Source organism: Nymphalis io, chromosome 1 (assembly GCF_905147045.1).
Source record: "Nymphalis io chromosome 1, ilAglIoxx1.1, whole genome shotgun sequence".
NCBI lineage: Eukaryota > Metazoa > Arthropoda > Insecta > Lepidoptera > Nymphalidae > Nymphalis > Nymphalis io.
The window spans coordinates 4,427,244-4,442,116 of record NC_065888.1 but is presented as its reverse complement, the minus strand read 5'-3'; the positions used below and the strand labels follow the sequence as shown (position 1 = coordinate 4,442,116).

Below are 14,873 nucleotides of genomic sequence, written 5' to 3'. Positions count from 1 at the left end.
GCCTGTAAATGTCCCACTGCTGGGTGAAAGCCTCCTCTCGTTTTTTGAGAAGGTTGGAGCTTATTCCAGCACGCTGCCCCAATTCGGGTTGGTAGAATACACATGTGGCAGACAAACAAACGTAAAAATAGGTAGAGTTATATGAACATTTAATGTAGATCCTCACTACCCGGAATGGTAGCTAATAAAATTATATAATGAAAGTGTAATGAGCCTTTTTTAAAACTTTACAAGCGCACGCATTTGATACAAATCCACACTATGCTTATCTAATTATATTTGTAGACGGTATCATTTCCACGCCGACTCCACTTGCGTGGACTTTGTATTTATTTAATTAGACTTATTAGAAATGACAGCAGCGACGTCAGAACAGAAACATTGATTTTTCAAATCAATTCAAATCAGTTCATTAATTGCACGCTATTTCTATATCCGTGACGATTGCGGAAATATTTTAAAATAAAGAACAAAGAATGTTGAAAAATATTAAATTAATCTTTATCATAGCATTCAAGTATAGTAATTAAACTTTTTGTTATAAATAGAAAGAGGAATATGAGAAGGTTAAAAATCTGATAAATGGTTATATATTTTCTTCAAGATAATTGCACAATTCAAACGCGAAGTGGCGTGGCGGTGCTCTATTATCGCCACAAAATAAGAATGGCAATTCACTCAGTTTTATGTTACTTTTTAAACATAGCTATAATTAAACTTAATGTATTAATGTTTTTAAAAAGTATTTATTTATTAGCTTTTTTAGCTTCGCCTGTTAGTAGGTTATGCGAGGTCAAATTCTGCGATAGAATTTTAAAAATTGTTATTACCAAAAATATTTAATTGAAATTTCACGTACTCGTTTTTTTCTGGTAATACAAATATGTATGAATTTCGTTATAGACCAGAGTTGAAATAATGAAAAAATGTTCATAAATTGTTTAAAAATCAACGTTTGTCTAACTATATTTGCGCTTAGTGTTTACATACTACATACCTATTCCACCGTCTAATTAATCAAGTAATGTCAATCTCGGTTCGTAGTAAAATCAATTTAACTTCGATGTGTACTTTATTCTATGTTGGATCGCGTATCCATTTATTGGTTAATCCATTTGTCGTCGTAACCCAAGTCTCAAAATGATTCGTTTGCGCTATAAAACTCGTCAATTTTCATTTAGATAAAAATAAGATATTTGCACCATCATAAGCATAAGTGAATATCTTAATAAATAATTTGCAAGTTGTAAAAATTAAATAATTTTTTATATCTAAGTAAATTCAATTATTTTTTTCCTCTGTTTCATTACTTCGACATAAAAGTTTTATACACAATACAAGTACAGTCTAAGTTAAATTTTAACTGCATAAAGGGCTTTACTATGAAAAGAAATCATTAACTCGATGCAAAAAATCATACCTCGATCGAATTACTTGTCCTTTAAATTAAACTATACTTCTGAAAGATAGTACTAAGAAAACTGACTTTAAAAAAGTAACAACATTTGTATCACACATTGACATTTTTCGAAGATCCTTCGTTTTTTAAATGTGACATAATATTATTATGTTGATATAAATTTGTACCGGAAGTGTTTTCTTTCACTGGGACGAAAACGAGCCATGGGCAGAGAAGGGTTAAAAATAAATTCACATTATGCAGTTACTTTAAAAAGCAATGTTAGTATAGAAATATATTTATTTATTAGTTTATATAATTGTGTAAATAAATATATTATGTAGTGCTTTAAAACATGAGTAATGTGATATGTTTAATAATGTCAGACTATTGTTCGTCTTCTTCGTCTGAACCTGCATCCGAGACATCAGTATAACAATCTTGCTCAAATGTTTTCACTTTCAGAAAATCGGTAGCTTGCGGTCCTGTAAACGTTCATAAAAATATTTGAATCTCTCGTTAAAATTTTAAACATACATAATTTATGAGCCGATAGACATTCACAATATTATCAGTGGAAATGCGTTAGTGAGAGTATGTATATAAAAGGAAATAACTCTATATAATAACTTAGTAACTCACTTGCGAAATGTTACGCAATATTGATACGTAAACCCTTTAAATGTTATAATTATTATACTCAATGTCGCATATCACTTTCAGACATTCGCGGTCTGTTCTGCGATTTCGTTTCAGTTTGTTCTAACAGCTCTGAAAGTATTCCTATACCTGTAGATGTTCTGTAAGAACAAATTGGAAGGACACCGTTGAAAACGGTCGTGAAATGTCAAAAACTTATATACGACATTGACCATAATAATTATAACATTTCAAGAATACACGTATTCAAATAGTGTACCACCATAAGTCGGTTGTCAATTTCGCGGGTGAGTAGCACAGCTGATATTTATTTCTATTCATCGAAGACAATACCCGTAATTTTTTACGATTTATGCTGTATGAAAGTTATAATAGCGACTAATATTTTAAGCGGCAACACTGTCTTACTTTAACTGAATACAGAGATATTTTGCACGTTACCGTTTCAAAAGTTTTTTTTTTTTTGATTCACTTAAAGCACTTAGTACATTATTATAAAGACTCTTCGATAAATTCCTTTTGTTTGCACTAACTTATTGTAAATATTAAAAGCGTGTATATGTTATTGGTAGGAAGGCATTTTTTTCTTCAACTATGATCAAATATATCAAATCTTTATATATGTATTGCCTCTGCCTTTGCTGTGTTTTTCTATTTCTATACACTACATTGATTGATTTTCGTAGCATAAGTAAATAGTATAAAATAGTAATTAAAAAGAGGTAATTTTCATGCAAAATAAATCATTGAAAGTAAATTAATCTAGTTAAATGACGATACAAACGAGATCGTTAGGTAACATCGTACCCAAACAAAGTATTAATATGATTTCCATTATTATGAAACAGTAATAAAACAATTATATATTTCAATATTACCTTCCACATAAACGACACTAGTACCGAAATCCTGTACGGGTGTTGGAGTTATGGGTCGATTCTGTACGACTGCCGATGCATTTTCCTCAACTTCACCTTCTTCGTCGCTCTCTATAATAATTTCTATTTCTTCGCAATCTTCTACCTAAATATAAAATAAAAAAAGCATAATTTAAATATAGAATGTTTTGATTTCGTTCGTCGTTCGTAAATTTTTATTATGACGAATATTAAAACATACCCGTATATCAAAAGATTGTTGTTTATTCTTAAAGTCTTGTAACAATCTGGCTGAACTGGGGGTAATACTTGGTGTTAGTTTCACGTAACTCGGTGAGGGTGTTCCCAGTTTACTGCAACCTTCATGGACATAACCCGGATCCAGGTTTAAGGCCAGCTGTGGTTTACCGAGACCACGCCGTCTTCGTAGATGACAGCCAGATCCCGATTCTTCAGCCATTGTGTTGAAGCTATTTGCTATATTCAATTTTATCAAAACAAAATATGTTCCTTTAAAGTACATACATATAAATATTAATTTAGTTTTATATTTATTTCTTCTAAATAAGTTTAATAAGGATAGAATAATTTTGAAGTTCAAATTTAATTATATAATAAATTTTACCTCTTTTGCTATAGGAATGCTTGAGAAAAAAGCGTTTTTTATCTAATATCACTATTACACTTGTTTTAGTCAATTTTAGTTTCGTAACCTAGATAAACTTTCAGGTGTACAATGCCGAGACTGACTAAGGAGCAACGATGGACGCATCAACATGAAGCCGTATAACATTAATCTGTGGGTTTTGTTTCAGTAGGAATAAACATTTTTACTTCGAAATGAAACAAAAAAAAATCAAAGAGAAAAGAATGACATAAAAACTTTTAATGTATTTATTTTAGGCACTACATTTGTCACCCGAGAAAATAGTCATTTGCACCCATAGACACTGGCTCTACGAATATCAAGTAGTGTGCGCCAGCAACAATGGGTTCTAAGACGTATCCCATGTTGCAAGCACATGGGATACGTCTTCTACAGGCACATCTTCAAGCATAAAAACTGATGACGGCCCCAATTAAATGTGATTTATTAATTTTATTTGCAATTTAAATCTAGGTCAGCTGTCTCCAGTGAGTAGTGATGTGATTCCCATGTGAATCTTAATCGATGATTTCAGGTACAAACCTGCTCAAGCTCAATTGAATTTTCTTGTGCTTATAGTTTATCTTCAATTAATTCTGTAGCCACCACCACCAAACCACATTGGAGCAGCATGGGGGAATTAGCCCCAAACTTCCTCCTCTAGAGAAGGCCTTTGACGATTTTAGAGTTTTGCGCGTCAAGTGTCCAACCATAAAATAAAATAAAATACATTGAATAATTACTCTCCCGCGTCACTCACATGTTACATTATTTCATTTTAATACACGATTAATAATTTACTAGAAATTAATAATAAACTTGGTATAGTATTTAACTGTATTTTTATTACAGATATAAAAAGTTAACCTTGACTTTATATTATAAATTATGCTAGTTTATTACGAAGACAAGATCGTTAAGGTATTAATACTTTTTGCATATAATAATTTGGCCTAAAAGTTATATATACATATACATTAAATAGTACATGGTGACTTTATAAATCACTCAGGTCGAGCAGAGCAGTGATAAAAATAACACTGCTGAAAGAAAACAATGGGTTTTTTCTTAGGGGTATTTTTACCTTGGGTCACATTAGATTTATTCAGAGCGATGACTTTGTGAGGTCTTGATATTTTTATCTGGGGTCTTCTTTTTGCCTGAAATGCTGCCAACCTTGAGAACAAAACCTTTGGTATTAAATCCATTTATGTATGAAAATGAACTAAATTTCTAAATTTGCCTGAAGCGAGCAATAAACCTATAGTATGCGACACCAAAATAAAAAAAAATTAACAAATCGAAGAAAACTATCTGAAACCTAATGCCTAATTAATAATAATAAGTACACGTTATTGCCAACTTAATGATCAAATGACAACTGAAAATTTTATAAAAGCACCCTTATTTATAAAAAGTATATAGTTTGCAAAATAGAGTTATATAGTTTGCAAAGGTTTTCCTCCCCTGGTACTTTTATGGTTTCACCACCTACTCAAATAATAACTTTTGTCATTATGTACAATAACCCACATTTCAACAAACTATAATCGCAGATTTATTATATTTGTACTGACAAAATAGAGGTAAACAGCCTATACATATTCGACTGCTAAGCAATGGCCTCTCATCTAAACCACCCAATTCCACCACGCAGCTCAATATTTCTTGGATATATACGTGGTGGAATGTCATCCGTAACATGAAGTATTCTTAAGAATAGAGGAAATTAAATACATAAAAATAACCTTACATATACTAAAGTAGTGACTTTTCAAATTGCACAGATTAATCACACAAACGCATTAATTTTCAGAAGTTGACAAGTTATTGGTTTTGATAAAGATTGTTACCATTAAATAATTTGAACTAAAGTCATAGAAAAGTAGGCGCATGTCAGTAAGTGCATGGTAAGCTGCAATATTATAATTCAATTCCGATAAAAACTACACGATTTTGTTTAAACCTTTGTTAATTGTCATTATACTGAGAAATAAAACAAAATCAAAATAACTAGTAAAAAAATAAAAATAATAATGTCCTCCAGAACGATTCCGGCCACGGCGGCCTATCTCAAGAGAGATTAGCCAACTGCACAGGAGATATTTATATTGTATTTATAGTGCACATTTATTTTATAGTGCACAAGTGTGTGCGCAAACACAGTTGCACTCTATTCCTTAGCTCTCATAATTCGATGGGACGGGAATCCGACACGAACGGAAATAGTTCAGGCGCAGGACCAACAGCAAATAGCTAGTAAGTAAGTATTAGTGAGAGAAACATTTTACTTTAAGCGCTACGTGTAATAAATATTGCGTTTACACTTAGCAATTTGATATAGCCTCTAACTTTGTATTTTTATTACAAATATTAAAAAGATCTCAACTTGAATTGACAACGTTTTTATTATGAAGATAAGATTTTTACACACTTCTTGCAAAGACTAATTTAGCCAAAGAAGTGATATTTGTAGATATACATAGGTATACATACATATTGGCGGTGATTAAGGTGCAAGCCCAGATGAGGTATCTGGGCCTGATCCTGGACGGAAGATGGAGCTTCAGGCAGCATTTTGTCCATCTCGGCCCGAAGCTCATAAGCGCTGCTGCTGCTCTGGGCCGCCTCCTACCGAATGTAGGAGAGCCGGAAACACCATGTCGGCGTTAATACGCTGGTGTGGTACGCTCCATGGCGTTGTACGGTGCACCCATTTGGGTGGATGCTCTCACCGCTCGTAACAGAGCTCTTCTGCGGAGGCCGCAAAGAGTCATAGCGGTGAGAGCGATACGTGGGTACGGTGTCATGGACGGCAGCGACACTTCTCGCGAGCGATCCGCCCTGGGAACTCCAGACAGAGGTGCTTGCGGAAGTGCACCGGTTCCGGGTGGAAACGAGGTCAAGCGGCGTCCGTCCAGGGTCGGCGGAGGTTGAGCGAGTCAGGGCCTTAGTCCAGCGAGCCTTGATTCGTAGGTGGGAGGAGGACCTGAGGTCCCCCTCGGCAGGCCTAGTGACAGTGGAGGCGGTCCGCCCCCACTTGAGCCGCTGGGTGGAACGGAGTCACGGCACACTCACATTCAGGCTGACGCAGGTACTTACCGGACACGGTTGTTTCGGTAAGTACCTGCACCGGATAGCGAGGCGGGAGGTGACACCCTCCTGCCATGATGTGTGGTGGTGATGTGATGCTGTGGTGCGCCTTCGGACACAGCGTGCCACACTCTGATGTGCCACTTGGGGACCTCAGCGCCTGTCCCTGGCGGCCTTAGTCGGTGAAGACCTCTCGCTGCCGAGTGTGATAAATGCCATGCTTGGTAGCGAGAGGTGCTGGTTGGAGACGGTCTCCTTCTGCGAAAATGTCATGTCGCAGAAGGAGGCAGCGGAGCGGGAGCGTGAGGAAAGGGCCTCCGCTGACTCGCTTCGCCGAAGAAGACCGGGGAGAAGGCGTCGGCGCTATGCACATCTTCTCCTCCCGCCCTAAGTGTTGCCGGGGTTAGGGGGTCTTTGTACCCTGAGAACCCCCTAGGATTTGGAGGCCTGCAGAAGCGGGCCAACCGTCGGGGCGTCACGGTAGTATGCGAAAGCGATCCAGTGACGCCCCTCGAAAAGGCGGTGTGGGTACCGCTGATTTTTTAGTGGGTATTCCGGCACATACTCGGCGCCGGCGAGTCCCACATACCCCCCCACTTCAAGTGGGGGAAACGCGTAACCGCGTTTTTCCAGCGAAAAAAAAAAAGGTATACATACATATTAAAAACAACACTGACACTCACAGACATAGATATCCACGTTTGAATTTGAGGCTGCTTCAGAATGGGGGCGGGGGCATTCCGAAGTGGTTAGAGTAAAATTAAATTTATTTATAATATTATATAAATTATATTATATGAAGTCATCTGTAAATAAAAATGCCATTTTATATTTTCCAATTAGTACCGTTTTGATATATTGCAAGATATTTTAATATAAACGTATGAGGAAAAGACATGGGGCGATAAGATGCATTTCAATTCAGGCGGATACATCCCTCAGCTTTATAGGGAGGTGTTATTATTTTTGCTTACATCTTTTTATTTAAAAAGCATTTAGAGAAAACGCTAATTTAACTGTATAAGTCTGGACAAGTAGCGGTTATATATCTTGATATATAGTAGGGGAAGGCCGGGCAAAGTTAATACCTTAATCTTTGGCGGGCTATGGGAAGGAAACCAATACAGATAGATAAAAAAATATTATTGAATTTGAAACAGTATTTATTCAACTTGTTAATATAATCAACAAAAAACACGTAACATCAGTACTTTACTTCAAATTATTAATCACATTAAAATTGGTACCGCTATCCGCTTTGCCTAAGCCACCGGCTAAAGTGGATATGCTTATAGGACAATTGTCACACAGAAATATGCCATTTCTCTCATAAGCCGTGCATTTCTCGTGACTCCATTACTTAAAGGAATTGCATTGGATCCAGTCATCAACCGGTGTTCGTTAATTTCCATATAATCCTTTCCACAAAAACAGCACGTACACTATTCATCATTTTCTTTGTCCTTAGATCCTTTAGCTTTAATAATTTTGGTCAATTTTGTTCGTTCTAGCATTATTTAATATAGAACTTATTGATCGTGACGAACACTTATTATATTATATTTAATTATTGATTGTCATAAATTTAACACCGGCATGGAAATAAACTTCAATTTAATTATACATATAAAATATTAAAATTTTTAGGTAGTCAAAAATAAATATTCGCTAATAACTTCAAAAGAGGCAGTTATTTTGAAATGACAGATATACATTAATTTTATTTATTTGTATATATTCAATACTCGAAAAAAATTCAAAAGTGCTTTTATGACTCGAATTTATACATAAAATATTCAACCATTTTATTTTATATCGTAACGTTAGAAAAATTGAGTGCGCTTCCAATGCATTAAACTATATTGTCGTGCCGGTTGGTAGATACTTGCCTTTCACTCCGAAGGTTGTGGGTTCGATTCTCACCCAGGACAGACATTTGTATGCATGAACATGTCTGTTTGGCCTGAGTTTGGGTGTACGTATCTATATAAGTATATATTTACAAAAGAAAAGTAGTATATGTAGTATATCAGTTGTCTGGTTTTCATAGTACAAGCTCTGCTTAGTTTGGGATCTGATACCCGTGTGTGAATAATGTCCCAGGATATTATAAAATATTAGTAAGACAATGATTAATGATTATTATAATATTTTATTTACTTACAACGAGGTTATAACCTGCATAATTATAGTCATCAAGGACCTAGTAATTGATTAATATCAGGATAATAATTGATTAAGAAAATAATATTTTTTTGATTATTGTTTTTTTTAGGAAAGCAGCTATACAAAAATTGCATCGTAGGAAAAATTAGCCGTGTAAAAGCAAAAAATAACTCATCGTTAGCATTTAGTCTAGATTGCTATTAATCTTAACTTGTTATTATAATAGTCCAACATTTATGCGGAGGCACTAATACATAGCTTTATCTTACATTATTTCACACTTTCTACACCTTAGATCAGAGAAGAACAATCGGAAAAAACTCGGCAGGATTTTTTTAAATTTCGATTTTTAAAATTATAGGTTTTATAAAAAAGTCTTTTGGTTTTGTAATATCCTTTAGCACACATATGTTTCTTAACGGTTTTTTTTTTCACAATTTAATATTTTTAAACATTAACTGGGATCCTGTTGTAACAGCGTATATATACGTTGTCCAACAACAGATTTACTAACTCTGTGTAATTGGGTAATAGTAGTTACAAATTTGCTCCTAGTGTTAACAGTACGTACGTCACAATTTCGGGAAAAATCATTAATTTTATTGTTTTGATAAATAAGTAAATTAAACAGGTCTTAAAACGAAATAAACGAAGTAAACAAGTATGAGTTTTAAATTAATTAAAAATCTGTAATAAAAACAATACAAGTTTTATTAGGAATCGACTCTGAACTTGTGAATGCAAAGGTCAGATACAAGTATCCCTTATACGGCGTGGTCTAGATAATAAAAGGTCGACAGCGATATAAAGAAAACATGTATACCTGACACTGATTAAATATACTAAAATTCATGTGAATTGTTTTGGTGTAAATTAAAATATAAAATTATGTATTTTCAAGGATACTCATAGATTATTAAACTCCTATAGAACATTTATTATTCACTGGATGTTATCGTAAATATTTTTGAATAGCTATTCATATTAAAGGTTGCCAAGGTCTTTAAGGCTTACGAATGTAAGCTTTCATTTTGTTTAAATATTAATATCTTACAACTGGAATAATGAAAATAGTCGAAAATATATTTTAAGTTTTATCTTAACCTAAGTCTGCCAAGTAGTTAATAGAGGTCGCTTTTCCCTTCGATGCTATACGCATTGCTTTGGTGAAATTGGTCCTGTATAATATTACGAGTAAGGCTACCAGTCTAATCAGTCCTAAGATATACATAAACTAAGATGTCACAAATTAATAATGGTAATAATATATAAACGTATAATAGTTTTTGTTTGGCCTATGCCCTCGTTTTTCCAAACTTCGAGCTGCTGTTGATAATTTCTTGACGACGAAACCCAATAACTTTTTACTAGCCCGATCTGGGAATTAAACCTAGTACGTCGGGGTTTGAAGACTTATAAGTTGTCTTCGAACCAACGAGGCAGTCAGATTAATATAATATCATATCAATCGGATTAGTAGTCTTTCAAAGAATCTGAAAAAGATTAAATATATGTGTTAATTCTATATAATTTAAAGCGTTTCTTCTTTACTTATTTTTTTTAAAGAAAGAAAGAACAGAAATAAATAAAGACGCTCTATTTTCATAATTGTTCCCTTTTTGCTACGAAGCTATTCATCACAATTTTTAATTAACGACATCAGTATATTGAATAATACAATACAATGAGAGCCTTGGCCTTATTTTTGCCGGTTATGTTACTAATATTTTTCTTATGATTTTTGTAACTGCTCCAACCTCCAGCGAAGTGAGGGCTGCGTGGGGCATATTTATCTGTGACGCCCAACTGTGACGGTCAACAACCTCTTAATGAATTGAAATGCTAACTTATAAAATTAAGTGACAATTGTTACATTTTTTTATCTTAAAAAATTATAAATTATAAAAAATACACAACTAAGATTTAAAGCAGGTTATTACGTGCAGTTCTAATAAAATTAGTGGGTAGTCTTATATTAGAGTACTATCGCAACAATATCATTCCAAACGTGATATATGGCTACGTCAAGACAATAATTAATAAGAAGTTTATATCTAGATGTGATTTAAAATTTTCAAATAGGTACTTACCTAATTAAAATATTCTACTAATATTCAAGTATTATGAAAAGTAACACAATATCGCAAAATGTATGTCATATAAAAGCAAACCTACTCCAACTTCTTAAAGTGGAATGTCGATTCTAAGCCGGATCCCGTCGTTAGTGTGTACATGTTTAAGTAGGCAAGTCAGTGATCTGCCCGCAGTGGGTAAATGCCTTATGTAATACTGGATGGTATTGAAAGTTACGTTTTTTGAAACGTAACGAATTCGCCCTGACGTCCTTCCTATACTTGTATAAAAACTTGTTAAGTCTGATTTCTCATTTATTTCATTCCATAAATGATTCGTATCAACAAGGATTCAAAATGAAGGCGGTCATATTTATTTGTATTGTTATTATCGCGAGTTTGGAAGCGCATGTAAGTAAATTGTTTTAAATATATATCGACGCTTTTTTGTCTTTTTATTTGTTATTGTCAATTTTTGTATGCATTTTCCTCTTATTTATTTTTCTAATAAACCTTTACATTATGGTTTAGTGTAGGATCGTTTAGGTAGTTAGTAGATTAAAGCATTGTTTGGCTGTACTACATAAGTGATGAGAGTCGAGAGAGAGAGTAGATGTATCAAAATTTACAAGTCATAGTTTCAATTAACAATATCAATTTTCTCTTACAATAAAATTGGTGGAAAGGCTTGGGCAAGCCGACCTGATTAGGTACAACTAACTCATCACTTATCCTTTCGTAAAATAGCACTACTTAGGATTATTGTGTTCCAGTTTAAAAGGTAAGCCAGTATAATTACCAGCCAGCAAACAAGGGACGTAACTTCTTTGTTCCTAAGGTTGGTGGTGGATTGACGATGTAAGGAATGCCTAATATATGTGTAGCATCAACGTCCGTGGAGAACACTTACCATCCGGTGTCCAATTTGCCAGTACCTTCGTATTTTAATAAAGAAATACATTTATTCACTTTCCCTTCAAACTGTTTACAGTGATACAAAAATATATGTAATATGTTAGGATGAGAAAATGTGATTAGTAAGAAGAATTTGTCTTACCACAGGAAATTCTAATATTTGATGTGTACAAGGTGATACACCTTGTATCAAATCGATATTTTTATAGAATCAAACAATATTATAGTTGAATTTCCATAATTAAATATTCATACAACATATTCAATAACTAAATATATATAATTTATTAAGTCAAACTAAGTTTTGTATATTATATGACTGGCGGTAGGACTTTGTGCAAGTTCCTCTGAGTAGGTTACCACCCACTCATCATATATTCTACCGCAAAACAGCAATAATAAATATCATGAATTCATTAAGAATCTGGTTAAACATCTCTAAGTAACCTAAGTTTTGAATAAGTTATGTTGATATTATTTTCTTCAAATTCATGCAAAATCGACTTTATTGATTAATTGGGTACTTTCGCATTATAATAGCCAGTAGTTTGAGAGTGGAAATGAGCTATTTATTTCCATTGTCAACAAAATAATAAAAGATAATTGAATATTTGTAGATCTCCAAAGTGTTCAAATTCATTTGTGAACAATTATAAGTATTTAAATTTTCTTTTTTTTTAGAACGTTCACTTATCGCAAACACAAAAAGAAAAGGTCAAAAACTACACAGCCGAATGTATGAAAGAGACGGGCGTGAAACCAGAAATTTTAGCTGAAGCCAAAAAGGGACACCTATCTAACGATGAGGGCTTAAAGAAGTTCATACTTTGCTTCTTCCAAAAAGCGAATATAATTACTCCTGATGGAAAATTGAACAGTGACGTAGCTCTATCGAAATTACCGACTGGTATTGACAAGATTGCTGCAGCTAAAACGTTGAACGAGTGCAAGAACAAGAAAGGCGACAGCCAAGCGGACACCGCGTACGAAATATTCAAATGTTATTACACCAATACAAAACAACATGTCTTATTCGAGTAATATTTCTAATTTCAGTGTTATATTATAGTGTTGTTATATTTAACTTAATTATTATTAAACATCATTCATAAGTTCCTTTTGATGTTTATTTAATTACTATTTTTAGGGATTATTTTATGAATTAAATAATAATATCGACCTGATTTTAACAGGCAATTTAAAGGCCATGTAAAGGTGCAGGAGGTAAAAGTTACAATAATTTATAACGGTTACGATACGATCTTGATTTTATTCCGATCCAACTTCGACCTAACCGCAACTGGTTGTTAGTAGAATATGAAAACGGTTAAACAGCAACGATTTACTTTCGATTCGACTACTATAAAGTTAAATTTTTTAGTAGAAATGGCTCCAGGGTGCATTTCCTATTTTTACAACGTGACAGGTCAAAGGTCCAACTGATTATATGTTTTTCGAAACACAGGAAGAAATATTGCCAGATTCTTAACTCTCCCAGGATTGGAACTACGGACTTGGCTATGTAGACTTATAAACTAGCTTTTAGACCATAATAATGACTAACAACCAAAAAATTTTATTTAATGTCCCCTTTGAAGTGATTTTAAAAAGTTATTTGACTGAATATTAATTAGCGGCCTAGTAATCCTATCCTTAAGATTATACTTGCAATAATTACATTTATTAGAATGACTAATTGTAGCCGATGAATTGAAGCGAGTAAAAATTAATTATTTACAATAATCTTATCAATATACAATTGTATGATAATCTTTGAAGTAAAAACGAGAACAAAGCGTTTTGTTATTAAAGTAATTTCAGAATTATTTTAATATGCAAAAATAATAATGAATCCGCATAAAAACTATTAGGAATTGCAGCAACTCTTATGAAGAGTATAACGGACTCCTATAATTAATATGGATATAATTAATGTTATATTTCAATAGTGTAATTCTGTATAACTCAATTCGTATACACTTGTGAAACTTTGAAAACCGACTTACATCGTTATTCTATTTTGACTCAGCCTTTGGGCTACATAAGCGCCAGTTCTTGGGTCACCAGAACTGTGGAAAAATATACTTCACAATTACTGCAATTTAAGTTAAGCCCTATCTATGCTTTCAATTTTCATAATTTTCGGATTTGCTTAAAGGTTCTCGCAGAATGGACTGCCGCTTTACGTCCTACATGTATAACGAAACCCAATTGTTGAGGCATAATTTAATTTTTAATTTGCTTCTTAATATTTTGCAACATATCTTAGAGGCTAGTCACCGAATGGTGCTGCCAATTGCAATGGGACGTATTCCTCCATCTTTTTTTAAAAGCCACTAAACTTGCACCATAAAGGACGGTGATTGTTTTTGGAATTCGACCAAAGAGCATTAAGTTAACTAAATTTGTTAATTCCCGAATTAATTTTTCCTTGTCTTCATTAAAAACTGACGGAATTAACTAGTCTTTTAGGTGCTGTGGGGTAAGACCGTCCAAACCTCCAGCAGAACCATTCGAGAAAGAATAAATCCAAGTCTGAATAGCATTATGGAGGACGTTATGGAGTCTACAGGGAGAAAGGAATTTTGAGAAGGTTGTATTAGTAAAGCATGTTTATCCTTGGGACCTTGACGAAAATAATAGATTTAAAGCGCCTCTGACATTTCCATCACTTACTTTACGCTCAATTATAAGCTTGGTGTGAATGTATAATATTTAATTATGCAATATAAAATCTCTATATATTGCATATATAACGCTACTTCATTTTAAAAAAATATATCAAGAACACTATAACGCGTTCAACTACTCGCGTTGAAATAATTTATTCTTTTAAGTCGTTATCCTCATTTCTAAACAAGAGAAATATTAACATCACATTGTGGTCCGTGTTACCATAAAATATTCCTTGCATAATACAAACGCCTTGGTAATAATTACAAAATGTAACTAAGTATATATATAGTATCTATTGTAAGGATGAGTTATTACATAAAAACCCTGGTAAGTTTTTATTCATTAACTAATCTTTATAAATACAGGCA

At 33.5% G+C, this 14,873-nt stretch overlaps 2 protein-coding genes across 3 annotated transcripts; one reads left to right on the top strand and one right to left on the bottom strand.

Annotated features, from left to right (window-relative positions):
• Positions 1-1,663: 1,663 nt before the first annotated feature.
• LOC126768493 (uncharacterized) lies at positions 1,664-3,693 on the bottom strand. 2 transcript variants are annotated; one of them, XM_050486655.1, is made up of 4 exons: positions 3,563-3,693; positions 3,179-3,447; positions 2,938-3,082; positions 1,664-1,884 (listed from the first exon to the last, which is right to left on the bottom strand). In XM_050486655.1, the coding sequence occupies exons 2-4, from the start codon at positions 3,395-3,397 to the stop codon at positions 1,787-1,789; spliced, it is 462 nt and encodes a 153-aa protein (XP_050342612.1). In that variant the 5' UTR covers positions 3,398-3,447; positions 3,563-3,693; the 3' UTR covers positions 1,664-1,786. The 2 variants fall into 2 exon arrangements, with proteins under 2 accessions (XP_050342612.1, XP_050342603.1); XM_050486646.1 differs by having other exon boundaries at positions 3,179-3,414.
• Positions 3,694-11,234: 7,541 nt separating this feature from the next.
• Positions 11,235-12,870, top strand: LOC126781334 (B1 protein-like). Its single transcript, XM_050506278.1, has 2 exons — positions 11,235-11,325; positions 12,511-12,870. The coding sequence occupies exons 1-2, from the start codon at positions 11,272-11,274 to the stop codon at positions 12,868-12,870; spliced, it is 414 nt and encodes a 137-aa protein (XP_050362235.1). The 5' UTR covers positions 11,235-11,271.
• The last annotated feature ends 2,003 nt before the right edge of the window (positions 12,871-14,873 follow it).